The 26,754-nt window shown below is 43.3% G+C and overlaps 4 protein-coding genes and 1 long non-coding RNA gene across 10 annotated transcripts in view; 3 read left to right on the plus strand and 2 right to left on the minus strand.

Moving 5' to 3' along the window:
* Window positions 1-4,353: 4,353 nt before the first annotated feature.
* Window positions 4,354-6,855, plus strand: MED31 (mediator complex subunit 31). Its single transcript, XM_053961615.1, has 4 exons — window positions 4,354-4,455; window positions 4,925-5,002; window positions 5,610-5,706; window positions 6,475-6,855. Exons 1-4 carry the CDS (start codon window positions 4,446-4,448, stop codon window positions 6,665-6,667), a joined length of 378 nt encoding a protein of 125 aa, XP_053817590.1. The 5' UTR covers window positions 4,354-4,445; the 3' UTR covers window positions 6,668-6,855.
* Window positions 6,856-7,773: 918 nt separating this feature from the next.
* On the minus strand, window positions 7,774-9,983 carry TXNDC17 (thioredoxin domain containing 17). Its single transcript, XM_053961616.1, has 4 exons — window positions 9,794-9,983; window positions 8,997-9,078; window positions 8,649-8,724; window positions 7,774-8,059 (listed from the first exon to the last, which is right to left on the minus strand). Exons 1-4 carry the CDS (start codon window positions 9,933-9,935, stop codon window positions 7,991-7,993), a joined length of 369 nt encoding a protein of 122 aa, XP_053817591.1. The 5' UTR covers window positions 9,936-9,983; the 3' UTR covers window positions 7,774-7,990.
* Window positions 9,984-10,013: 30 nt separating this feature from the next.
* On the plus strand, window positions 10,014-22,698 carry KIAA0753 (KIAA0753 ortholog). 5 transcript variants are annotated; one of them, XM_053961607.1, is made up of 15 exons: window positions 10,014-10,428; window positions 11,231-11,843; window positions 12,340-12,446; window positions 12,734-12,796; window positions 13,621-13,836; window positions 14,921-15,131; window positions 16,204-16,403; window positions 17,522-17,691; window positions 18,459-18,548; window positions 18,722-18,809; window positions 19,025-19,198; window positions 20,238-20,319; window positions 20,963-21,083; window positions 21,224-21,448; window positions 21,542-22,698. In XM_053961607.1, the coding sequence occupies exons 1-15, from the start codon at window positions 10,339-10,341 to the stop codon at window positions 21,657-21,659; spliced, it is 2,568 nt and encodes an 855-aa protein (XP_053817582.1). In that variant the 5' UTR covers window positions 10,014-10,338; the 3' UTR covers window positions 21,660-22,698. The 5 variants fall into 5 exon arrangements, 4 of the variants coding, with proteins under 4 accessions (XP_053817582.1, XP_053817584.1, XP_053817583.1 ...); XM_053961609.1 differs by having other exon boundaries at window positions 19,028-19,198; XM_053961608.1 differs by having other exon boundaries at window positions 16,207-16,403.
* Window positions 21,042-23,797, minus strand: LOC128798281 (uncharacterized). Its single transcript, XR_008434373.1, has 2 exons — window positions 23,121-23,797; window positions 21,042-22,018 (listed from the first exon to the last, which is right to left on the minus strand). It is a non-coding gene; the product is annotated as an uncharacterized LOC128798281 (long non-coding RNA).
* A 366-nt stretch (window positions 23,798-24,163) lies between these two features.
* Window positions 24,164-26,754, plus strand: part of PITPNM3 (PITPNM family member 3) — a 55,034-nt gene continuing 52,443 nt past the window's right edge. The window contains exon 1 of one of the 2 annotated variants that reach the window (XM_053961605.1): window positions 24,164-24,245. In XM_053961605.1, the coding sequence (XP_053817580.1) occupies window positions 24,224-24,245 (22 nt within the window). In that variant the 5' untranslated portion in view covers window positions 24,164-24,223. Of the gene's footprint in view, window positions 24,246-24,493; window positions 24,995-26,754 lie in introns of those variants that run through there. The other variant, XM_053961606.1, reaches the window with a different exon arrangement.

The following is a 26,754-nucleotide window of genomic DNA, read 5'->3' on the forward strand; positions in this document are numbered from 1 at the left end:
TTTGTTTTCCAGCTCAGGTGTGTTGCCACTTGAAATAGCAATAACCTGGTTGTAGCCAAACCCAACATTTGCTGACAAAGTTGGAATTAGACAGTTGGTGAAAATCAGCCCAGAAAAATAAATATATCACTGAATCAGTCCTAGCCAAAATGCAGCAGTGGTTCCTCTTCCTTTTTACTAGTGACATATTGTATGCATTTTTACATACTTCACATCTTTTTTTTTCCCTGCGTGTCTGTGCTAAATATGTGAAGAAGTGGGTGGCAATGAATCCCGAGCCCTTGGATCAAGTGACAGAGTTTTCACAATGTTTTCCAGTGTGGGTGAATAAATGTGTGACTTTAGACAAGTCTGATCAATCTCTTCGTGCCATTGAGAGGTTTTCAACACTTCTGTGCCTTGCACCACAAGGCCACCAGTCTCCTGCAAGATTTAGGCTCAGCATTTGTCTGCATGGTTTAATGGCAGGGTGCTGATTCTCCTCTGCCCAGAAGAACCAGTAGCAGCTCTTCAGTGTCAGATCAGACCTTCCTCTTTGTGTACCTGTGCTGGCCCCTGAGTGAAGGGTCTGTGGCACAGAGAGGGCTTGCCATGCACTGCAGACTGCCTCTGCTTGGCAGAGATTCTGTGGGAAGTACAGCCCTTACCATTGGGAGCACAGAGTAAAGGTAGGCATGCCATGCTGCCCTGAGGTGATTGGGGACTGCTTAATACAACGTTTGGTAGTTATTTAAAAATAGAGCTGACTGTGCTGAAGCTATTTTTGCCCATTTAGGTTTTTCTAGAGCACTTAGTCAATAGCTGCCCATTTATTATGGTGTAAATGTAGATTTACATTTACTGTAGATTCTGGCCTTAAGAAAGAGGCTGTTTTCTTCTGTCAGAGAAAAGATGTTATCCTTCCCCAGTTTACTTCAGTGCTTTATTTACCCACACAAAATTATTTCCCAGTCTTATTTGGCACATGGCACTTCAATGAGTTTTCATAAGCTGCTTCAGTGAGTGTGAGCCTCATTACAATGTTCATAAAACTTTTTTTATAGACAAACCATTTTCTTGAAAGAACTGAATGTTCCATATACTAAATCTAATTTATTGTCGTTTCCTTTGTGAGCTTTTCTTTGAGAACAATAGCATGGGTTGGGTCTTAGCAAATATTTTAGAAAGCCAGCTGAAGATCAAATTTCCACCAGAACCAGAGTTAACACAACCTTTCAATTAAGGAATTATTATTCTGGAGGAAATTTCTATTTTACTTCAATATTTTGCCTTGGCTATACGGTCAGAAATCAGAAACATAGGAATGTGCATGACTCCTGGCAAATGGCTGACTTCAAATTCACCTGCTGTCCAGGTGTCCTAATAGAAGCCCTCACATATTTTTAACCAACTTATTGAAAAACATAAAATGCTTTCTGACACATGACATTTAATCTTGAATTTATCTTTGAATTCTAGTGTTTGTCTGAAGCTGGAGGAGTACCACAGTCACAGAAGTACATGTGCCAGTGCCTTCAATACACCAGTCTTTTTACACTATTTCATCCAGTTTGCAGCTTGCTTGAATGGTATTTGGCATCTGCGGATGAAGTGGTTGCACCATGACTGTTATTGGCTGCCTTCTGAAATGCACATTACCTGCCAGTTTCTTGACCTCGAAAAAAGAGAACTTAGTGAAGAGTTAAGCCTTTAATTAAATATGTTCTGACAATTGTTTTAGTCACTGAAAACTATGATTTTGTTTCTATTGAATTACAATTATAGCATTGGCGTAAAAAAATTGCAGACTTTGTGCTGGCTTGTTATATATATAACATAATGCATACTCTGCTCTCTGTTATTTAACCATATTTGAAGCAGGATGTTCTCCATCTACAGGAGCTGTCGTGCATTCTGTGGGTAAAATCCTGTCAGATGTCCATGTTAGTATCAGTTTGCATTCTATTCCAAAGCAACGGGTAAATGGGGGTAAACAAGAGGGGATGTCTTGGGTTTCATGCACTGAAACACTTCCCTGTTTCATCTCACTTGATCAGTTTTCAGTGATGAAATTGTTGGACCTTTTTGTCTCTCTGGTGCAAATCCACTGCACTATGGTGTCACAGAGGAATCTTTTGCAGCATTTCTCTTCCTCAGTGTTAACTTCCAAGATTCAACCACATGCCAGATGAGACTTTACTTTGTCTTGTGTCTCATAAAACCTTGGTGGCTTCAGGTCCCAGAAGTGGCTCAGTTTAAGAGCTGTGTGTCTATGCCAGTTCTAATGAGTCAAGATAAACTTATTGTCCTAAACCATCACATTTCTGGGCAGGCAACAGCAATGACAGCAGCCTAATCTCTATGAAAGGAGAAACTGAGGAAGCAATGTCATCCTTGTTCTATGACAATAAGACAAACTTCTGGCTCACATTTATATTAACACACATCCTGCAAGTTTGGCTCACCTGACATTTAAAAACAAAACAAAGCAAAACAAAAAAAAAAGAAAAAAAATCAAACTTTTCTTAGAGAATGTTCTCATATATAAAATCCTTTATACTATAAAATCTCATACACTAAAATCCTGATTTTCAATTTTGTTCCTAATTTTGATGGACAAGAATTGAGATGTTTGACTTAACTCGGGCAAACCTACATTGTAATTTATTTTTGTGACCAATCCTTTTTTAGGATTCTCTCCTCTGAAGTCACTCTTGGGAGAGAAATCCTGTTCTAGAATAGCAATGTAGACACGTGGGATCTATTTGATCTCTTCTTTTAGCTCAAAGTCTGTGTTTACTGGGGAGTGGCTTGTTATGTTTTGATATAGTAATAGTAGTATTCCACAACCACTAAAATGTTGCCTAAGAAAGGAACCTTTTTTTATTAAGAAAAAACTATGCATGAATCCTTTTTATATGGTTTTTGTAAAGCAATTCCCAGGGAAAAATTCATACTGCATGGGAAAATATAGTATTATAGAAAATTGCTATGTTGGATGCCAAAAGTACTTCAACAAATGAAAATAATTAAAACAACAAAAAAAAAAAGAAGGAAGAAATTAGAAGGATTTCAGGTAAGTCTGTAGAGATTGCTTCCACTGCTGCTGCTCACTTATGGAGCATTTGCTTATTAATGTTTTTACTCTGAGACAACTGCATTTTAATTAATGACAATTAATTGATAGAAATCTCATTGGCTGACTGTAAAGTCATTATGAAAACAAACAAGAAAACAAAAAAACCCGCAAAGCTCCAAAATTTGTCCAATATCCAATATTTACCATTAAACTTTAAAAACAGTTTAGTGTTTTACTGTTGATTCTCTCCACTTCCTTTTGCTCTGGAAGTGATGAACAGTGGCTTTGTCTAGTACAAAGCTAAAATGAATGTTCTGCAAATACAAACAAACCTTCATCCTCTTTATCCTTCCCAGCTGAAGGGTTATCTGGGGAAAAAACATGCCTGGAACATTGACCCCAAAGCCACATTGTAATGGCTCTGAGACTGACTGGCCTCTGTGGCAAACGGACAAAACACTACGCGTGTTCCTGCCAGAAGGAATGTTCATGTTCGGGAAGAGTCCTAGGAGCTGGTGTCCCAGGAATGTCACCCTGTATTTGCACTGGGTCCCCTGGCACAAGCAGCGTGTGTGTGACCGGGCTTTTTTCACTCGGTGAAATTCTGCAGGGCTGGAGGCTGCCGCAGGACAAAGCGATTGATGTAAAACGGACTGCTGGTCGTTTAAAAATGCACTGGTTTGTACTTTAATGCTTTCTGAGTTCTCTGGGGTTCTCTGCCGTGAGCTGCAGCAGGGCACCGTGAGAAGGAAGGAATTTGTACAGTGCCATATTTAGTGTGGGGTTTATTTGGATATTGGGATCTCCGAATACTCTTTCCAAGAGCAGCTGCTCGATGCCCTGCTGCTGTACTCCAGCAGGAGCTGCTCCCTCACCCGCGGGAGAGAGGGACTGGCGTCAGCCGTGCCGAGCTCCCCGCTCCCGGGGGCTCGCAGGCTCCGCCGGGCAGCCACAGGGAAGGGCTGCGAGCAGCGCGCGGCCCTGGCGAGGCCCGGGAGGCCGGGAAACCCGGCCCGTGAAATGGGGAACCCGCAATGTTCAAGGGGCGCTGTGTCAGTGCCTAGGGCCGAGTGCAAAGGACTCTGTGTGGGCACACGGCCGGGGCCGGGACCGGGACAGGGACCGGGACCAAGAACGAGAACGAGAACGGGAACGGGAACGGGAACGGGAACGAACGGCGTCTCCAAGCGCCGCTCCCAGCGCAGGAGGGACGCTGCGCCCAAAAGGCCGTTCCGCCCGCGCCGCGTCCGGAGCGGAGACCGGCCGCGCCCCGCCCCCCCGCCGTTGCTAGGCAACAGCCGCTGCGTTCCCAGAGTGCTTAGCGTTGCGTTTCGCCGCGCCGTCGGCAGGGGGCGGCTCGCCGCCGTCGGGTGGGCGCGCCCCGGACATGGACGCAGGTGCGGGAGCGAGCGGGGCTGGGGAGGAGCCGGTGCGGGGCCGGAGCGGGGCTGGGGAGTAGCCGGTGCGGGGCTGGAGCGGGGCCGGAGCGGGGCGGGGGAGGAGCCGGTGCGGGGCTGGAGCGGGGCCGGAGCGGGGCGGGGAGGAGCCGGAGCGGGGCCGGGAGGAGCCCCCTGAGGAGCCCCGTGGGGCCGCTGTCGCAGCCGCTGTCGCAGGCGCTGTCGGAGCTGCCCAGGCCCCCTGAGCGCCGGCTGTGACGGGCCCGCGCAGGCCGAGGGAGGCCGCCGCACGGCGCCGGGGCCCCTTGGAGCCCGCAGCCCCGAAGGCCTCTCCCGGGCTGTGCGGTTCGCTGCCGCCGGCCGCGGCCCTCGCCCACATTAGCCCGCTTTGGTTCCCGGTGAACATCGACTGCCATTATTTTCAGTCTGTTGTGTGGGTCCAATTCTTACTGTTTTTTTCTTGAATCAGATGATACAGGAAATCGACTTCGATTCCAGTTGGAGCTGGAGTTTGTTCAATGTCTGGCAAATCCAAATTACCTCAACTGTGAGTACTTAAAGTAAATACCAGGACCTGGATAAGTTAATATAGTGTAATGATGTTTATTGTTACTGGTGATGTTAAATACAGAGAGAGGGCTAAACAAAGAAAAGCGTTTTCACAGCATAAAACTAGCCTGTGAATATTTTGTTTAACAGGTGGATTTTTTTTAATGCAAAGTCTTTTGTTGGTTGGAATGCAGAAATTAAAAGTATTTATTTGATGGAGGAAGAAAATAACAAGTTCCAGTCTGTTATTAAAAAGTCATGTCATGTTAACAGCATTCCTTTATCTGAAAACAGAATTGTACTAATGTGAATAGTTTTGGGTATTATACATAACTCATTGCTAATTTTGATGCTACAGTCAAAATTTTCTTATTTCAAAAAGCTGTTCTATTCAATGAAAGATACAAACTGTAAAGGAGATGAGACCAATCTATTAGTTTGTTGACATAAAAATCTTATTTTGACCTGTGGTTTTTTATTTTGCCAAATATAAATTATTGAAATTTGATTGTGATGAGAAAGTTTTGATTTTGTGATTTTTTTTTTCAAATGGGCTGATATTTTACACCTGTCTGTAACTGTCAATTCCTTATTTGTCATTTCAGTTCTTGCACAAAGAGGCTACTTCAAAGATAAAGCTTTTGTAAATTATCTTAAATATTTACTTTATTGGAAAGAACCTGAATATGCAAAATACCTGAAGTAAGTGCTAAATTCCCTTAAGTTTCTCTATTTTAATGGTTTGGCATTGACCTCATTTTACACACTGTACAGCAGCGTGTTAGGACTTCATTTCTGCCTGTAACGTTACTTTTGTCCTCCCTGCAACATAGATTATGCAAGATTATGGTTATATGCAATGTAGATTTTCCTGTTTCCAGTAGTCCACATGTAGCAGCAATGGGCAAAATTATAAAAATTTCATGAGTTTTGCATTGAATCTTCCTTTAAAGCTTTACTCTGCACTTTCAATGGGTTTAAAATCAAACTATTGAACATTAGGGTAAAAAAGCAGTAAGAGCATTTTAAGATCAGTTTTGCATTATTGATGCTTACATGAGACAAAAGATGATTTTGTGTTTTTGCAACTGTGCAAATTCCTTCAGTTTCTGGGAAAATGGTTTTGGTCGTCTTTATTTGGGCTTTGGAAAGAGGCCTTATAAAGCCTGATGGATGGATGGATGGATGGATGGATGGATGGATGGATGGATGGATAAATTTGGTCTATCAAACCAAGCCATTGGGGAAGCTACTCTAAGTAAGCAGGAATGTGCATTTATTACTGGGATTGGATTCCTTGTTTCCTGGCCTGATGCTGCAGTTACCAAGTCACAGTGTTCATGCTGAAGTGGTTTCACACTTGGGTAAAGCACTACGAGTCAAAATTAATGACCCACAGAAGTACTGGAGACTCTAGATTTAGTATCCCTTGTAAAAACCTGTATTAAAGTGTGTTTATTTTTAACCCAGGTATCCTCAATGTCTGCATATGCTAGAGCTGCTCCAGTATGAACATTTCCGCAAAGAGCTGGTCAATGCTCAGTGTGCCAAATTTATTGATGAGCAACAGATCCTCCACTGGCAGCACTATTCCCGGAAAAGGATGCGCCTCCAGCAGGCATTGGCTGAGCAGCAGCAACAAAACAACACCTCTGTAAAATGAAAAGCACATGGAGTAGTGATGATAAGGTGTACTTTGTATTAGTATTTACAGGAGATGAATGAACCCTTGTGCAAGTTTGGCTCTGGCTCTGTCCCTTTTTATCTGGCTCTGTCCCACTTTATCAAGTGACTGGGGTTTTTGTTTCACCAACTCTTTTAAAAACTAATAAACATCTGCAATTTATTTTACAGCATGGACAATTTTGTAAGAGCAAAATACAATAGTTATCGATTCCTCTTGATTTTGAAAACAAAATCTAGATTTGTCACTTACTATCTACAAAGAAGTGTAGCTCTAAAGGCTGTTCCTAGGAAGCCTTTTCCCTGGAGAATAATGTGTCTTAAAGTGTCACTAACTCCCTGCTGCTTACAGCTCTGGAACAAGCAAAGGTGAAGTGATGATAGACAAAGTGCAGTTTTTCCTTGAAACCAAGCCGAGCTATTACACGTCCCTTCTGTTTCCCTGGCAGTCATTGTTGATGGAAGTTTGTTTTCCTTACAGCACATTGTACGGATAGAAATCAGGAGTGTACAGGGTGAGGTCTGGGGGGTGGAGCAGAGGTAAGTGCTGATAAACTCTGCAGGATAGAGAAGGAAACAATCTGTAGCTGTATCTGTTCTATTAAACTCAGCTTCCTTGAATCTTGGCCTCTGTCCGTGCAGCAGTGGCTGCTCTGGAGTCTCTTTACACTCCATGTAACAAGAACAGGGTGTGTGGGGAAACATGCCATTGCTTGGAGTATTGGAGAAACACTTGCCATTTATTCCTATATAGTTTTTTATTCTAAGAGCATAGCTCTTGGCAGCTGGCAGGGTTTTAATTTTCATATTTTTAGACTGTATTTCTGGTGCATTCATGTTGTATTTCCTGTCCTTGTAGGAGTAGGTACTCCAGCTGTCAGCCATCAAATTATCACACTTGGACTGAACAGATAAGCCATTAAATATCTTTGGCATTGAAAATTTATCTTAACGGTTTCAGTAATTATGTGGTTGGGCTTAGGAAGGAGGTCTTTCTGTTTCTCCCCTTCCTCCTTACTCACTCTAAGTGTAACTTTGCAATTATACTTCAGTAAGTGCAGGCTAATCTGAGTTTCTAAAAAGAGGTTGTTCACAAACTCAGGTTTATTTGGACATGAAAGGAAAGATACAATTTTTCTTGTAAGATTTTAGTGTGAGGTGTGGACCCAGAATTTCAGGACATTTATCTTGACTAGTCCAAAGTAATTAATAATTAAAGTTTTAACAAAGGTCAGTGATTCCTTGAAAGGACAGTGCAGTAATTGAGACTACCATCTTCATCAATGATTGACTAGTGAGGGCTTTAGTCTTCGGTAAACAACATACGCACAAGCTCTGCTTTAAAACATTCTTCTTCAACCAGCTTCTGAGGCTGAAAGAAAAGTTCATAATTAAAAATCCTGCTCTAGCTGAGAGCCATTTGTACATATTAACGTTAGCCACATCCAGCAAATTTGTCCTGGGGAGTGAGGTAGTGGGGGTGGAACAAGAAAGGTAACTACAACTGAAACATTCCTGAGGGATTTCTGGCCTTGGAAGAGGTATTTCTAAGAAAGTAACTGCTAATTTAACTAACATGTACAAGTTACAACTTGAGCTGCAGTCTGAGTCTCACTCCCATAGTTCAGTGTTTGGATTTTTCAAAAGTTGAGGAGCTGCAAATCAGGAACAGTAACAATATGTAGCTAAGAAGTTTGTCAACCCCTCAAGCATTATGAGCCAAGTGCATGTGTTCCCTTTACTGCATGTTTATTATAGACATTACACAATAAGCAGAATGGTTCTCTCTTGAGGAACTGTTTGAGTGAGGAACAGGGAGCAGAGAGCTGTTTAGAATGCTCTGGTCTCCTTGAACAAGAGAGGGTTCTCAGAGAGTACAAGTGACTTAATTCATTTACAGGCCTAAATTCCTGCCAGGTCCCCATCTCAATGCTTGTAGATCCAGAACATAAATCACTTACTGTTCCATACTTAAGCAGCGTAGGCACTCCTGTTAGTTTCAGATTCTTCCTGAATTCATTGTTGGGATCCTTCCAGCTGTTCAGAAAGAAGGTGTTAAGCACAGCTTGTAGAGGGGCATTTTGAAGTTAAAAAAGCTTCAAAATTATTCAAAGGCCTTTGCCTCACACCTTCCCAATGCCCTTCTCAAAACAAGCATGCAGATAGGTTATGTCAGAGATGGTGACGACCTCAACAAATGATTGACTCTTTACAGAAAAGGACAGCTCAGCCAGTTTTTTCAACAGGTTAACCACCAGTCCACCAAGAGAACAAAGTCATCCCATTTGTCAGCATTCAAAGGTACTTACTAGGCTCTATCTCCTACTAGACAGTAGATGAAAACTGACTCATCAGGCAGGTTATGAAGTTCCTTCCTCACAATTGGCTCAGCTACAAAATAATTTAAAAAATCTTTTAGTACTAAATACTCGTGCTACAGAATCACATGGATATACTTGGACCAGCAAGGCTGCTAATTAATGTTCTGTCTGCTTTAGTTAGAGATTTGTATTTCGCTGCACCTGGCTAGCCACAAGTTTTTCACAGTTTATTACATGCTCGAACGCTGACTGGACTTGTGTTAGAGTAAAGGCCAATTTCTTCTCTAAGACGAAGAGAAACACTCGTTCTGTCCTGTCCTGGGTGTGGTAGCTCAGCACAGCGCCCTTCTGCAGGGTGATAGTTCCATAACGCACCTTCATGCCTGCTCAGACACGTAAAGGCCAGGCAGTTCAGCGCGCTGATTTCTGAGAAGGAAATGCTGCCGCTGGACAGCGTCGGGGAGGGCACACTGCGCCGCGACACGTGCAGCACAGGTGACACTGACCGCAGGACTCGCGGCTGTTTGCCTGCTGGGCCGAACGAGCCTTCGCGAACAGCCCGTGCCGTTCCATGTGGGCAGCGAAACGGGCAGTGCGGCAGCTGCGGGTCACGGCCCGCTCGGGCCGTTCAGTTCTCCAGGGGAAACGGCGCCTGGAGCCTGGCACCGGCACTGGCACTGCTGTGCCCGCCCGGCACTTCCGGAAAGGCACCCGGGGCCTCTCCGGCTTTCTCGGGACCGACACGGCCCATGCCGCAGGCAGGGCGCTCCCCCCACGGGCCTCACCCGTCACGCAGTCGGGACACCAGCTCCTGCCCTCGGCGTCCTTATCGCCGCAGAAGAGCGCGAAGATGGGCCGGCCGTGGTAGCTCTGCGCCGTCCGCACGAACTCGGGGTACCCGCGGACCTGCATCTCCTCCCAGCCCATGGCGGCAGCAGCGGAGGCTCCGCCCGGCCCGGTCCGCGCGGCCGCCGTAGCTCCGCGCGCTCCCGGCGGCCCCTGCGGCGGCGGCGGGACCGGGTTCGAACGGCGCCGGCTGCGGCCCGGCCGCCCGTGCTGCCTCCCTCCGTCCCTCCGTCCTGCCTCCCTTCCTCGCGGCAGCGCCCGGGGCCCGCCGGTGCCGCCCGGGACCCCGTGAGGGCCCGGGGCGGTTGATTGCAGAGAGGCCGCCCCAATCTTCTGTCTGCGGCTCCTCGGGCTGATTCTCCCTTTGCTACTCACCTCAGACCCGGGATGGCTTTTGCGAGTCTGAAATAACGGTTTATTCTCGCATTCACAGCTGTTATCACAAGCAAGGGATAATAGCGGGATTTGCTCTCGAGCCGATGAGATGGTACCAAGCAAGACAGCGGTGGCTCATGATGCGTTTGAATTCACCACCCAGCGATACAGGAATGAAGCTAAAGCTTTACAAACACAGGTACCATTTGCCGTCTGTAGCGATACTGAATTGGTTTTCTTTGTGATTGTAACAAAAAGATGATTCTGACCCACTTCATGAGACAACCCAGCAGGGAGTGTCATACTAGCTTTCCTCGTGCTGTCACGCATTATCTTGGCACTGTCCTTTAGTAAGGCTAGAGATCACAAACTATATATGTAATTATTCTTAATTGTCTGTTGTGGTTCAATCCCAGTAGGCAGCTGAGCATGGGGCCACTTGCTCACCCTCTCCCAGCTGGGATGGGGAAGAGAACTGGAAGGTGAAAAGTATGAAAAGTTATGGGTTGCGATAAAGGCAGGTTAACAAGGAAAGCCAATGCTTTCCCGTTTGTGTGCACAAACAAAGCAAAATAAGGAATTCATTCTCTACATCCCATCAGCAGGCAGGAATTCAGCCATTTCCATGACTTCAGCACATATAACAGTGACTTAGGAAGACAAATCCTGTCACCAGTCTCCCCTTTCTCCTTCTTCCCTGCAGCTTTTACTGCTGAGCATGATGCCACAGGGTATGGAATATTCCTTTTGTCAGTTGGGGTCACCCATCCAGTTGTTTCCTCTCTAGCTTCTTGCCCACCCCCAGGTTACTCAGTGGTGAGCAGGTGAGGAGCAGAAAAAGCCTTGACCTCTGTGAGCACTGCTTAGCAAGAGTGAAAACATTGGTGTGCCGTTAGCGCTGTGTTCATCATAAATCCAAAACAGTGCCATCATGACAGAGAGGTATCACCTGTGTATGTAGCATTCTGTATAACATCAGGGTTTTTTTACACTTTGAACAGCTCCAGTTTAATAGAAATGTTCCTGCAGTTCCAGAGAACTTGGCTCTCAGATTCTCTCACCCCCGTCCAATTATAATAGAAAAACTGAAGGCATCCAGTGATCAGAGAAATCTCGTTGGAAGTGAGGACCTCAGCCTGAGAAGCTCTAGGATGTTCTCAGTGGTATCTGAAGAGAGACTTAAATTGGCTGTTCAGCTGGCCAAAAGGGACATGAAACAAAGACGTCGCGAAGAGCAAGTAAAACAGCAGGTGTTTGGAGATGCCTTCAGTACACCCTTGCGGACTCAGAAATCACAACCGCAGAAGACGGAAGTACTTGCAAGTCGAGAAAATAAAAATACCCTGAAGTCTCAGACTCGCTTGACATGTCAGCAGAGGCTCGACCAGCCTTCCCGAGGGGAGTCTGCCAGCTCTGACGCGAACCTTTACCTCTGCGTAGTTAAGGAAGGAAAGCCAGTACCAGCTGTTTTGGACTCTCCTCCTACCCATGACACAGGACCAGACCCCAAGCCAAATTTAAATAAAAAAGAACATCAAAATATGCAGGAAGTCCAGCATCTGCAAAAAGAATTGAGGAGCTATGTCCAGAAAATTGAAGATATTATTAAAAAAGGTGTAAGACTGAACAGTAATTATGTTATATAAATGTACACTGGTTTGTTGATATTTTTTTCTCCTGTTTTTTCGGTTGGATTAGAATTCATATTTATGTCTGGACTTTTGAGAACCATCTATTTTTTTGAAAAGTAAATAAAAGAATAGCTAGCCAGCTTAAGCAGTTGGTTCTTTTGTAATAACTAGCAGGAGGTTTAACCGTTCCTAATTTTGAGTGCTTTATCTGCAACTTTGTCATAAACTAAGGGGCCACATGATTTTTTAAATAACTAATAAGCTATATTGCATTAGACTGTATAGTCAAATTCTAAATAGAAACAGGATGTAGAGTTTACAATAACTAACTTGCATTACTGTTAAAGGAACCCCCACAAATATGTGGTTTGGTTCTGCATGGACAAGGCTTATTACTAAATTATGTCTGTTGTCATGGCTTAATTGGCATTTTCACAGGTTAAATTAAGATATAAAACTTTATATTCTATGCTTTTTAGGGAGAGATAGAGAACTTCTAGATCCTGAAAAGGAGCAGCGGCTTTGCGCTAGGAGACGGCAACAAGCTGCACGGTCAGCTCGGATGCTGTACGTACTCCAGCAACAGGTAGGAGCCATGGTTTTAAGCTGGGATGCATAGGAGCTTAGTTAGTTGTGACAAATTTGTCAGAAACTAACTGAAACAAGAGAAAGTCAATTGGGTTATCTCTGAAGTTCCTTGGCATTCTAGTTTAGATCTGAATGGTGTGACTGATTTCCCTCATGGCTGGACAGAGAGATGAGCATCACTGTTGGAAAATCTCAGATGCTACAGTGAAGATCTATTGTTCATTTATAGACATGGAACTAATTCTGACTGACTTGCTCCTCTCTGTCTCCTTTCTTGATAAACAGGTAAAAGAAATTCAGGACGATTTAGAGAAACTGAGTCCTCATACAATCAAACATACTAAAAAGGTAAGATGTAATTATCCTTCAGGCTGTAAGTGACTTATTGACAGAGTTTTCTGGATAATTGAGTTTGATTGTCTAGGGTGCAGCTAAGTCCTCTCCGGAATGCAGATTTCCTTTGTATCTTACATGTTTCATCTCATTCTCCGAGAAGTATGGCTCACTTGGCCTGATACTGCCTTTGCTGCTTCTGCTCAGGTCTCATCTGTAGTAAATGAGAGGAAGGTGGTTGGTCTTCTGCACTCAGGTGGCTTCTAATTCCTTCTTCATTCCAATTTCTTTTTGCAAGGAACAATATGTTCAACTCTTGACTACTTTTTTTAGACTTCTGGTTGATGACACTCAGCCTTACCAGCCTTCTTTCTGATTTTCTTCTCTGACCAGCACCTTTCAGAGGGACTGCTGCAATCATGCCTACAGTCTAGCCAATGTTGCCCTGTAGTTCTCTTGTGCTTTTTCGATCACCTGCATTTTCTTCTGTAACAAAACAAGGAGGATTGAGAATATTTTGTTTGTGCAATTGTTGCACATTACTCTCCAGCCAACTGTAGATGGCTACAGTTCTGTGTTGGCACAGGTAGTAGAAAACGTCATGACCTGCTATACCCAGGCTGTTTTACCTGAAGCCAGCATGACATTGATAGGAGTACTCTTGTGAGGAATCTTGAGTAAATTACTTCAATGCCTGTTTTGTTTTGTCTCCCAAATGGATTCATATCAATTAAAATTATTCCAATTTGCATGACATTTCAGCAACAATTCTTCCAGTAGTATAAGTATCCATAGAAACTATAGTTATTAAAGCATTTATTTATTTTTCATTTTTCCAGTCTCAAGCAGTATCCAGGTTAGCAGCAGCACACAGAGGAGCTGTACGAACCTTGCAGGCATTTGCCAATCAGTTTACAGATCAAACAGATGAGCAGATTCCTGCCCATTTCAAGGAACTGGGCAGTCTCATTCGTCAACTGTCTCTCTGCTCTGCCAAACTAGAAGGGGATTCTTCCATTTCCGAAGCTATCATAGACATTTTGCTGCAAGTTGAGGTAGGAAAAGAACAGTTGTTTTTGCTAAGGCAGGAAAGAGGTAGTGAAATATGAGATTGTGTTAATGAAATGGCAGAATATATTACTGGGTTTGTTTTTATTTTTTAAAGGCCATATTTTCTAATGTAAAAATGTACCTCTAATGTTCCTAAGTAATGGTGGTCTAAAAGAGATATGCATACTAAACACAGAAGCTACCTACTGCTGGTCTTGTTGATGCTGTTCCTAGCTTTCTTGGCTGTCCTGGTAGAATGAAGACTGGTAGTGATAGTCGTAACAAAGCATCAGTTTCTAATTCATTAGTTATTTTCAGGACAGAGATAATTCATTTTATACATAGGTGTGCATTAAGTGTTTTATTACTCTGGGTGCATGCTTCAGTCATCAGCATCAGTGGTGAGCACCTGAGCATCTCGTACAGTGATGCGTGCAGAGTTGTCCAGGCAGAAGATAAAGCTGTGGGTACAAGAGTTACTTGGCTCTGTGCCCTTCAAATATCTTTTTTTACTGATATCTGATGACTTATACATGTCATTGGTATCATAGAAAAGTTCTGATTCATGTTGCCTGCTGCACAAATGAAAAAAAACCAATACTTTCCTTAAAATACTGTTAAAACTGTAAGAGCTATATTTTTAATTTTAGTTTTATGACCTGCTTATGAGAACAGTAAGAGTGCTAACTGCCTGGGAATGGAAAAGGAGGTAGTTGTTTAAGTTTGGACGTAGCATTGGAAAAAGTGTCTGTGTTACCATAGTCATGTGACCGTGAAGTTTTTGTTGGTCTGTAACCCTTGTGTTCAATTCTTTTTGAGCATTCTGTAAGCAAGTGGTTTGCTGGAGTCAGTTGTAAATACAAAAAAATGTAAGCCTTTTCAGCAAGATTGAAGTTAATAATGTGAAAAAGCTTCCACATGAACAAGCTATCAGTCTGAAAAAACCTGAAAGTTATCATCTGAAAAAAAAAAAAACAACAAAACAAAACCAGACCAAAAAAGCTCCAACTGCTTAGAATGTCTTGAATTTGCTTTTCATTACATCAGATTTACTGAGAGAGTAATTAAAACTGTAAATATTTGGTACAGGATCTGAATTCACTGCTGGAAAACAAGCAAACACCAAAAACAGTGAAGAAATACATTTCAGCTTCTCAGGCCAAATCTCCAAGGAACAATGAGACATTTCCAGACAGAAAGCACTTTCTATCTCCAAAAGGAGAAAACAAACCTCTCACCTTAAAGGGACAGCATGGACAAGGGTCTAAAAAAACTCCATGTGCCAGGAGTCTTATGACTGGTTTGTATTTTGAATAACTAAATACATTTTTATCACTTGTCATCTGCAGTTCAGTTTTTTATTATGGTATTGTTGGTCAGAAGTTGGTTAGATGTTAGTAAATCAGTCTAACAAAAACCAGGCTGTGGTTGTTTAACTGTTCATACTGAAAAGTTATTCTGTGTCTTTGGCTCAGAATTCCCTTGGTTGGTACAATTTCTTTACTTCTGGGAGCAGTAGCTGTTTTATCCTGGCCAGTTCATTACTGTTAATATTTTTTGCACAACAGTCACACTTTTGTACCTAGAGACACATGAACTGATGGTTAAGCTGAAGACTTGGGGGTTTTCACCACTATCTTGCAGTGCAACTGTTTGGAATTGGCTTTCTATATCATTCTTTTGCTTTTGATATGAAAGGAAAGGAGCTTTATTCCTTCTCAAGGTGTTGTGAGATAAATATACCTGAAGTGTTTTGGCACCTCATGAAAGCCACTGTGAGTTCTTACATTATTCTATAAACTATATTAACTGTTTTTCTTCTTTGTGGTGACTTTCTCATACCTCAGGCTGGTTTGTACTGTAATAGTAAGTATTCGCTATTGTCCCCAGGTAGCAAGAATTCCATGTGCCAAATTCTGGCAGTCCAGGGAGACAGTATATAAACATCTAATGGTTTCCATGTGTCTTGCTGCCTAAAAGAGGATGCTTTGTTATCACCGCCTAGACCTCATATAGCAATTGCTCCCAAAAGGCTTTCCCATGACTTGCATATATATGTATATTTTCAAATATCTCTGTACGTATAAATACGTATATGCACACAAACACCAAACCTTCCTGTTCATCAAAACAATGTAAGAAAGACAATTTCTTTAATACTTGTCAGGAAATACAAGGCTAGAATTTTTCTTTTTGTCTTTGATTTTTTTAAAATTATGGTAGAGCTTAGAAGTTCATGATAAGGTATACCTAGCATAACAGAGGTATCAAATGTAGAAAAAAAGACAATTCTTGCCTCTTTCAATTTACAGTTAACAGTTCATATGTTAATTTTAGTATAGATAAACACTGACATGTTGCAAATATTTCAGCAGTTCAACAGGCAAACAGTTGTGCTCATGTATTACATAATAAATACCAAGAAGAAAATGGCCCACCTACTTCAGAGAGAAATGCTACTTTGCAAGGAAGCACAGATGTACTGGTGAGAGCTAGAGCTGTAAAAAAAGAGTCTGTCCTTGAAAGTGGTGCTTTGAAGAAGAAAGTTGTGTTTTTGCCTGCAAAACCACAGGTATGGAAGTGATAAATCATTTATGCTGTCTTCTACCTGTTTTCTGGGATTTGTTGTATAATGTAAGACACTGTCAAAGCTTCGCACTTCCTCACAATATTGCTATTCTGAGCTAGGAGACATAGAGGGATAAACTATGTCATCTGCCTGATATTTCTAATGGTTATGGCTATTTTAGCAAACGTTTTTTGAAACAGTGTTTACTGTTCCTTGGAAATACACTCTACAACTAGAAACAACAACAGAATTGGTAAGGAAAATGCTCACTGAATCTAGTTTCATCTTTGAAATTAAGGTATTTTTTTTCAAATTGAAATTAAAGCTGAAGTATCCTCCTCCTACGGTCATCCTCTACCACAAAAAATGCACTCGGCAGTAATGTTATGCTAATGTTAATAGGAGAATATAAGTTACTCAGGCTTACTTAATTGATAACAGAAATGATAAAATTTCACTATACAAGTTCTGGTTTCCACTAAGTCCTTGCAACCAGAAAGAAGCTCCATAGTGGAAGAAAACAATTCTTAAAATACTAGGCTAAATTTTGCTAAGGAGTGTATTTTTCTTCTATTCATTCCTCAGAGTATCACTTTTAACTAGAAAAATCAAATCTGAAACAGTAACATAGATATATGCTTAGGTAACTTTTACTGCTTCCTATCACTGTGGATCAGTGAGGATCATGGGCAGAAGGTTAAGCATTTCAGTAATTCATATAGAGGGGACGAGCCTAAGTGACCTTGTAACAGATATAAATGTGGGAATATTATAGGTTTGTGGCTGAATACAATGTTACCTTGGAAATCTTCTATTTGGATTTATAAATAGTTAACATAGAGTCTAATTCTGAAAAATTAAAAGTAAGTTTTTTTCCCCATGAAGAGAGACCCTGGAAAAGTTGGAACTGTTTGCAAAAATAAGAGTTGCAGGATTAAGCATATATTCTGTTCAGGCACAGCTATACTTCCCTTTAAAGCACTTGTAAATCCCTCACATACATCAACTGCAGCAAAGTCAGCAGGCATGATTTCAAGATAAAGTCTGAACCAGAATGCCGAATACTTTAAAAATTCAGCAACTGGAATATGTGTTTTTAATGTGATCATGTTAATTTTAAGGGAATGCTGAAATCTTCAAAATCAAGATGGGCACACCCTCCAGGAAAGCATGCCCGATTTCAAGAGCCAACTATAGCTTTCCAACTAAAAGAGAACAAACGACCTGCTAAGGAGAGCAAAATGCCTTGCCTGCCTTCAAAGCCTCCACCTCAGTCTTTTTCACCTAAGCGGTATGTTTGCAGCCCCTGGCACCCACCTTTGCCCTGCTTCCCAGTGGAAATGCTTCTGCATCTGTGCTAGTGACTAGGATAGAGTTGGCCAGGCTTCAGTCCAGTGGCACAGCACAGCTTGCTGTCACATAGCTCCTCTCCTTTCCCACTTGGTCCAGAGCAGCCCCATTCCCTAAAGCCTGGGAAGAGCCAGGGCTTTAGTCTTTTGTCTGAGTTCCTGCCTGGGAGTCAAGGGCAAACTGTGCGAGGCGGAACAGTGACAAACCACAGGAGGAGGAGTGGGTGTTCTCAGCACTGCATTAAGAAGGTAAATATTGTCTCCCTGTTTCAGAAGAACAAGATATATGTATTTGTCCCAGACAATAATAAAGTGCAGATTTGTTTACTCTAAACTCTATTCAACATCCTGTTAGACAGGGGTCTCCAAATTTAGGTTGGTTTGGGACTGGTGTTTGTGGCATTTGAAGCAGGAGATCCAGGTGCTGGATCCGTACTAGGCAGTGTGCATGGTAAGATGAGGAGCTCATTTTTCTGGACAGTATTTGTGGATAAGCATCTACTTCCTGTTTGCCAACAGCTGAAACATGATTCAAGATCCCTCATTCTCAACAGAATTTTCTGGATTGTATGGTTTTAAAATCTATTAATTTTCTCTCCAAAGTTTCTTGTAACTCTTCCAAACTAATACTGGAAATCACACTATTTCATTCTTGAGTTGTTAGAATGTACATTTTGTAACTCTCCATGCTACTGTGCTATTTTTGAAGACTAGCAAGGCTTGAAGCAAAAAATTCAAGAGGAGTGAAGGTTCTAACTGACATTTGCAGGGGAGAAATGGAAAAAATACAGAAGTTAAGGTAATGACTTTCTTTGAAAAATCTCATAAGAGGTGTCAGATCTGATATGAGCTTCTCCCCACTCCCAATAGTGGGAGTAAATATAAAAATACATTTATGTAGTTTGGTGTTTTAAATTATCGTTGGCATACCAGGTTTGAGAATGGCATTGTCATTTGTTCTTCTTTGTGCAGGTCACAAACTGTTTCTCCTGGCCAGTGTGCAGACAAAGCTGGGAAGGAGATATTGGAGTGGTCAGAGCCTCCACTAGACAGGACACAGGTAGTACAGGCAAGATCATGCCACTGGGTGAATGATGCCTTGAGAGCTGTCAAACATTTCTAAAGGGGCAACAGTTTACTTTCAACTTAATGCAAGTCACTTTTGTTTTGGTTTGGGTTTTTTTTTTTCTTTCTTTCTTTCTTTCTTTCTTGTATTGGGTTTATGTCTTTTTGTTTTCTGTAGCATTTGTTTTTGGGATTTGTTTTTTTAAGTAGCAGGTTGCAACAAATGCAGATATTCTGAGTGAAAAGCTATTGGATGATCTTTTGGAAGATACTGCTCAGGAACTGTGGAGCATGGATCAGCATGAGAGACACCAGGCCAAGGCCCTACCTGTGCCTGACACTCATAGTCTGGAGTCAATGTTGCAAAGAATGGAAGAAATTGAAGTAAGATTTTCTGTCTTGGTTAGTCTCATTAGCGTCAATTTCTTATTTACTGTCCATAAATTATAATATCTGTAAGTATCTACATTCTTAAATGAAGCAAGGTCTGACTGGATCAGTGTCTGAGATCAAAGACCTGGATGGAGTTTGTGCTTCCAGAAGACAGTGTAAAAACAAAAGCAAAGTGTTTCATTAATCTGTTGCTGTAAAGTTGGCAGACCTGAGTTTGCATCCCATCTCAAGACTTTGTGGCTTAAATCTTTGTGTGTGAATGGGAGAATCAGTATGGTGATTATGTTAATATTCTACCAGAATGGAAAGTATTTTAATATTTATTTGAATTTTTCCCTTTTGTGTGCTATAGAATCTCAGTATTCTAGTAGCATGACCATCTTGAGGAAATATGGTCTGGCAATCCAAAGTATTTCACAGGGCAACTATGGAGAAGTCAGACAAATGCATGGTTATCTGTGCTTTTTATTCATCTTTCTATATAGATATTCTTAAGGTTATCATTTACTTGACTTGAGCTTTCTCATATATTGCTTTCTTTTAAAGTTTTCTTCAATCTATTTTTTCATAGTTTCTGGTTTGAGTTCTATTTTGACCTTCCTGTTCTCTGAAATTTATTGTGACTTAGAACTACTCAGTTTAGTGCCATTTACTCGTAGAGATCTGTTCATCAGTTGGAAGTGTGAAGTTGCAGTGCCCTTGTCCCCGAGGCACTGGAGCACACATTTGGATTCACTGTTGGTGAGGCAGGAGCAGCTTGAGGGCCCTTCAGTTGTTTGGCTAAGGGCTGTTGGTCTGAAATGGGAGGAGTTCCCATGGGACTAGCAGTTAGTTTTGTATTTGAGAATGACATTTTGAACAAGAGAAATGCCTGTGGCAATCCCCCACCCCTTTTCTATGTTGTGTTACCGGCCAAAATAAGCCTGCATTGCCCAAGGAGGATCATGACTTGCTTTGCTGTTAGTGATAATCAGTACAGCTGAGCTGCCAGGTACATGGCTGACTGACTGATGTGTGTGTTCTACCACAGAGGTACCAGGAGGCTGTCCGCAGGAGAGTCACCCAGATTGTCTACAGTGACTCCCAGTTCTGGGCCCAGGAAGACAAAATGGGTAATTGTCTTTTTTAATACAACTTGTTTTCCCTGTAATCTGTAGGTTTAAATTCAGGTGTTTTGAAATCAAAGTAATTGGATTATGTGTGATCAAATAGTGCCACTAGGACACATTTTTTACCATAGGTGCTTCTTGGACAGTTTCTAAGATGTAGTTCTTAAATCAGTACTTTATCAGCACTCTTTTTCTTTATCCTATGGTTTGATTGAGTAGCACAGTGAAGCTACAGTGATTTTCCATTGGATCACATACAACTTTACTGAAACTGTATTGTTTAACACAAGTTGGAAAATTTTCAAGTAAGACTGGTGAAGATTTACCCCAAATCTTTATAGATTTTTTTTCCATGTCTTGGATTTACCACTGAATTTGATAGACTGTGCTATTTTTCCAGTGGTATTTTCTATCTCTCTGCTATAAGTACCCACTGGCAGCACAAATGATTTATACTAAAGGTAGTATTTCTAAAATGCTCAGCTTTAATACACTGAACTGTATTTATGTTTTTTCTTATTTTGAATACTTTATTTACCTAGAGGACTGCACCTTAAACAAAAGTCTTTGTGAGGACTTAACCTGCAGTAGATATCGTTTTTCTCTTTCAAAAAACCAATTTAAAATAGTATTTTCTTCCTTCTAGAACTACAAATGGCATCAACAGCTAATAAACCTACATCTCCTCATCCAGTTCAGATAACCAAATTAATCAGACACGGAGAGCTGGAAACAGACATTTTATTTGAGAAACCCTTTGACAGCACGTAAGTGGAATACTTGGCCCTACACTAAACTGTGGTGCATAAGATCTATGTGACTTAATTATAGTGTTTTAATTACACTGACTCTTCAAAAAGAGACTTAAAAATTTAGTTCTGTCTTGATGATTATTTTATATTTCCAGTGATATTGATGAAAATAAAGAAGCAGAGGAGAAATTGCAGACTGGAAATGACATTCTGCAGCCCTCACCTCTGAATTCTCTACAGAAAGCATATTCTGTGTCTCTCTCTGTGCCAAGCAATGTGCTCCAGAGCATCTTGGATTATAACAGCAGATACAAGCATCATTTAAAGCTTATTTCCCATGAGGTGGTGGGCAGTTTCGATCCATGGCAGATTGCTGAGAGGTATGTGAACGATCTTTGTGGTTTGGAAGACTGGAATTTGAAAGCTGACTTTCTGAATCTTCTCCTTCTCCTTTTTTTTGCCCTCTCCCTTAGTCTTGCAGAGCAACTGACAGAAGAAGCCCTGTGTGACGTGGCAGCAGAGCTGCAGGATGTTTGTGAGGACTATGCAGAAGCTGTATTCACGTCGGAGTTTTTGCAGTCGGTGCAGTGAATTCTTTTCCACCTGATCCATCAACATCAGCCTCAGCTTGACAGTCTGTGAGATTTTCTGCACTGGATCGCCATCAAAAATTCATCTTAGGTTTTCTTTAGAGCCATTATAATAATGTTTTCCTTTTCAGAAAGGACTTCCTTACTTTTCATTTTATTGGCTAATCACCTTAGCACGTGCAACACTGGAGTGAGTTCTTTTGGAGATGTAGCAATCTAGTGAAGGATTCTCATGGCACAGCAGAAATATGCAAACACTTGTCACTGGCTGTACTTGCAGGCTTGCTTGGGCTCTTGCCATTGGCTTCGGAATGGAGTTCCTGAGTACCTCTAGTACATAATGCACAGGCAAAAGGAGACCTTCCAATAGAAGCATGTGATAGAGATCAGAGATCTTACTTTCTTTTTCTTAAACTAGTCTAAAATGTTACATTTTTATCAGCATTTAGTGAGTGATTCAACCCTACATTCCTTTCTCTTAAGAATCCCATTGAAATCAAGAACAACAAAATAAATGAGCAATTGGCATTTCTGCAACATTAAATTAACTTGTTTCAAGTAATCAAGGTGCTAGTTTGGATTATGTCTGGAGTCAGAGCAATGACTAATAATTACTTACGTAGTATACTAGGGAAATGCAAATTCAACCCTTGAGGTAACCCAAAGAACATATGACAGTCTGTTTCCTTTGTCAATTTTTTTTCTCTGATCTTGTTCAATCTGTAACACATTCATTTTTAACCTCCTAAGATTATTTTTACTTCCTCCAATTAGAACATATATTTTAAAAATAATTTAGTTTCTATTGAAGCCTGGTTTACTATTTCAATCGTCTTCAAATTTACATCAAATATAATGATGTAAATGTAACTGCTGAAGTGGGACTTTGCTGTTATGTGATTCCTGTAATTTAAACCAGCTGATTTCTAAAATTATAAGTCAAAAATATTAAAGCAATAGTGTCTCTATGTGTATATATGTGTGTGAAAGTATTTTGAGGATGTTTTATTTTTTAATAAACAGCACTTATTTTCACTGAACACAGTTTTAATTTAAGATAACTTCCCTCTGAATCCATTGGAATAGCACAGCATTTTCTATATATCCATGGTCTTTCTATAGGATTGCTTTCTTTGACAGTTTAGTGACACTGTAGCACTTTTGGGAAAGCAGTCCTTGCCAAATCTTTTAAACAGGACTTGTGTCCAGCAGCAGAGGGACACAGCAATGTGGCTCAAGGGCAAACTACAGCATGTACTAGCACTGTCACCCATAGCTGGGGGAAGGTGAACCATAGTTTACTTGCAGCAGGCTCTGGAGTTGGGAACTGCTGGGTGTTCTGGCTGTTCCACTTAAGGCTCAAGCAAAACCACTTAGCTCATCATGTTCTCAGGGGTATTTGCTCTGGCTCTTGACTGAACTGCTAAGCAATACCCCTAGCAAATAATGTAATTATACCTACCAAGTTGGTGTTGGCACAGAGCCTGTAAGTTGCTTTAGGACTTGGCTGCATTATATTTGCTTGGTTCTTTAATTGTAGGATTTTTGGGGCAAAACTTTTGTTCGCTGCCCTTTATTTAGTGGTGTTCTGACACACTGTGGTAACATACAATCCCTCCTAAGCTCTCTGCCAGCCTCCTCCCGTCGTTTCTACAAGAAGTGCTGTGACTTAAGACATTCCTTAAGGTTAATTTCTCCCAGTTATTGAGGGTTCTGGAGAAGCTTCTCTACTTTTAGAGACATGGTGCTAGTGAGGCTCTTGAGGAGGGACGAACCCTCTAAGTTCCCTAATTCAGCTTTCAGCAGACTCTAAGCCACTTGCCTATGGCTGACTTAAACGGCAGTTTTGCAGTTGTTCAGCCACTGCATTGACACGGGGCTTGGCAACACCCGGAGGAATTTTGCTGTCAAAATCCAGAGCAGCCGCTCGCAGGAGCGGCTTGGCAGGGGCAGTGCCGCAGCAGCAGCCGAGCCGTGCGCGCCCCAGCCCCACAGGCCGGGATAGAGGCAGCGCCACTCGACCCTGGATAGCCGAGGGCGGAAGGCGGGCACGGTGGGGGTCTCGGCCCCCTCCTGCTCTGCGTGCTCGCAGCTCCGAGGGGCCCGGACGGCAAAGGAGCCGCGACCCCTCCCCGGGAGGCGTACCGTGAGGGCTGCGGGCGAACCGAGCTCCGGGCGGAGGGTCCTTGCCGGCAGCGGCGGGGCGAGACCTGCCGCCGCGTCTTGCCGGGGAGGGGGGCTGCTCGCACCTCGCGGCCGCTCTCTCCAGGCCGTTTATGCGCAGCCACGTCCCCGTGCTGGCCCGGCCCGGCCCGGCCCCCGATCTCCGCGGAGCCGCTCACTGCGCCTTTAGCGACGGCGGCTGCGCCTTTAGCGGCGGGCGGGCGGCACCGGGCGGCGGCGGCGGCGTCTCCCGGCCGCGTCTCTCAGCGCCGCAGGCAAGGGGGCGGCGCGGGGCCTCTGCTGAAAGCCGATGGGGCGCCGGAGAGCAGGGTGCCGGAGCGCCCAGCGGGCGAGCACCTGACGCGGCTGAGGACGGCTTGGCTGCGAGCGGGCAGCCCTGAAATGGCGAAAGCTCCACTCCCAGGTAAGCGCTGAGCCTGCGCGGCGCAATGGGGCAGTCCCGAGGGGAGAGCGAGGCCCCTGGGGCGGGGTGGGGCGGCCCTGAGGGGAGCGCGGGGCCCCGGCGGCGCGGCGGGGACGAAGCTCCGGCGCGTTCCCCGCCCACCCGCGGCTCCGTGGCTGCCCCGTCTCCGCGTCCTTCGCCGTCGGCGCCGCGGAGCGGTGAACGCGAACTCGTGTGAACGAGGCGCGGGTACATTTGACCTCGTCGTTACCGAGTACGGCCCGCTCTGCCTTCGGCGCCCGCATCTGCCGGTGCCGTGGTCAAGGCACGGCCGTGCGGGTCTGCGGGGACATCGCGGGCGCCCGCGCCCATCGCCGCTGCCCGGCCTCCTCCCCGCGCTCCGCCAGTGCTGCTCCGGGAAGGGTCTCTCCCAGTACCGGGGAATTCCGTGGCTGCCGCCTGGTCGGGCCAGTGCTGGCTGCCGCCCACTCGGGAGGAACAGACCGAGAGGCAGCAGCCGTGGTCAGAGAACAATACAGGTGTGCAGTTGGGTGGAATTTGACGAAAGCCTCCGCTGCGCCTTGCCCATTCACGTAACTCGTGCTTCCTCTGGAGCCTGAGCAGTGCGGAGGCTGGAGGTCGGTTGGCTGGGGCCGAGACCAGGGCTTGAGGATGCTCAGCAGCAGCAGCACCCTGATGTCCCGTGCCCGGTGGCAGATGCAGCCTGAACGAGGTGGCATATGTTCTGTGAGCACGAAGACGGAACAGATGTGAGTGCAGTTGCTGATGCAGAAGTGGTTTTCTTCTAGGTTGCACACAGAACCGATTGCTGTTGCAGGTGAAGGCCTAACTGCTATGACTGAATGGTCAGTGTGTGACACTTCTGGTGTTTGGTGCCAGGTCTGGACACAGCTTTAGAGCAGCATGGCAGTATTAAAGCTAAACCCAAAAGGGCGTTTTTTCCAGCACTGTTTATTTCTTTACTCCCCCAAAATAAACATGGATTGGTGGCAGCCCAGAGATGTAACACTCAGGAATATGAGAGCATTAATAATTTCAGAGGATGCAAATATAGGATTGAACTAAATGTTTCTTTTCCATCTTTGGAAGATGAAGAAGTAATCAAATGGGTGAAAAATCTCATGGCTTTTTTTTTCTTTTTTTGGCATTAGCTTGCAGTTCTTTTAAGTTTGATAGGAAAATAAAAGGGCATTGCTTTTGCTTTCTGTGATACATGAATAATGCAGCCTGCATACATACTTTGTGTGTTCAAGTACAATTTTGCACAAGAATTTTAAAGCATAGTACTTGTCTTGGATGTGATTTCACTGAAAAAGTATGTGTTTTGTAAGAAGCTTTGTGATGTCAATAGTTATTGCAAAGAAAAGTAAGAGACCATTCACAAAGAAGGTCTGGAAGAAACTATCTGGTCTAGGCATAGGGAAAATGTGCTGCTTTTATAAATTGAGCTTACTGAGTTTATCAATGTGAGCTGCAATATGCACAAATATTAAAAAGTTGTTCCGCATTTATGTATCCTACCTTGCAGCCCCTGCCAGTGCTGTAGCCTTACCTCAAATAGAAAGGAACACCAAAATTGTAGTGAAAATGTGCTGTTTGCTCACTGTTGAATGACAGGTGTGCTTGTAAAGGGTTTTTAGACATGGTCCACACTTGACTCATTTGAGTAGCCAGATCTCACCTAGTGAGCTCCAGACCCTAAGCACTTGAAGTAGTCCCTGTTTGGCAAGTGTCGGTTGTAAAACCACATAAAGACAATTGCAGATCACCACCTGGCATGTCCCTGTGGGAGTGGTAGGGTATCTGCTTTTCAGCTCTGACTTCATTTTTAACAGATCGCAGTGACTCAAAAATGCCAGAGCCTCCTCAGAAAGCCAGAATCTCTGAACTATGAAAAGAGACTTTCAGATGTGTTGCAGGCAGTCCACCTACAGTCATTGCAGGAAAAGATTGGAGAATATTCATATCTTCTCTGGCTTTGGGGAGTCAGCTTGGAGGAGGTGATGACACTGCTGAGAGGGAGGGTGAGGTTAATTTCGGCTGTGGGGAAGCTGGCATCTGAAACATCAAGAAACAGCTCTGGGAGATGTACGATGTTTACAGGAAAGTTTAATCTAGGATTTGAAGTCTGCACAGTCATGTTAAACCTCTTTTCTCTCTTCCTCCACCTCACTAGTAATCCTGTAAAGTGAAAGACTGCAAATGTCACTGGTACCTTAAAATAGGGGCTTTAAGGCCTGCATGGCTTAGTTTCTTGATTCGTTTCCTATACTCAATATTCAAATACATGCCCATCCTTACCATCTGCTGCAGAACTGCCAGTTGAGGGATATACAGAGTAGACAACCAGGGATTTCTCACTGTGAAATTGCTGTGACGTGAAAGACACTGAATGAGGGATGGGAGAGAGGAGCTGGTTGTGTTGGCCACTTCTGACCACAGTGGCCATCAGTTAGGTCTTTCACTTCTTGACAAGAGAACCTGCAATTTGTGGCGACCTTTTTCTGTC

The sequence above is a fragment of the Vidua chalybeata genome, chromosome 20 (genome assembly GCF_026979565.1).
Source record: "Vidua chalybeata isolate OUT-0048 chromosome 20, bVidCha1 merged haplotype, whole genome shotgun sequence".
Taxonomy (NCBI): Eukaryota; Metazoa; Chordata; class Aves; order Passeriformes; family Viduidae; genus Vidua; species Vidua chalybeata.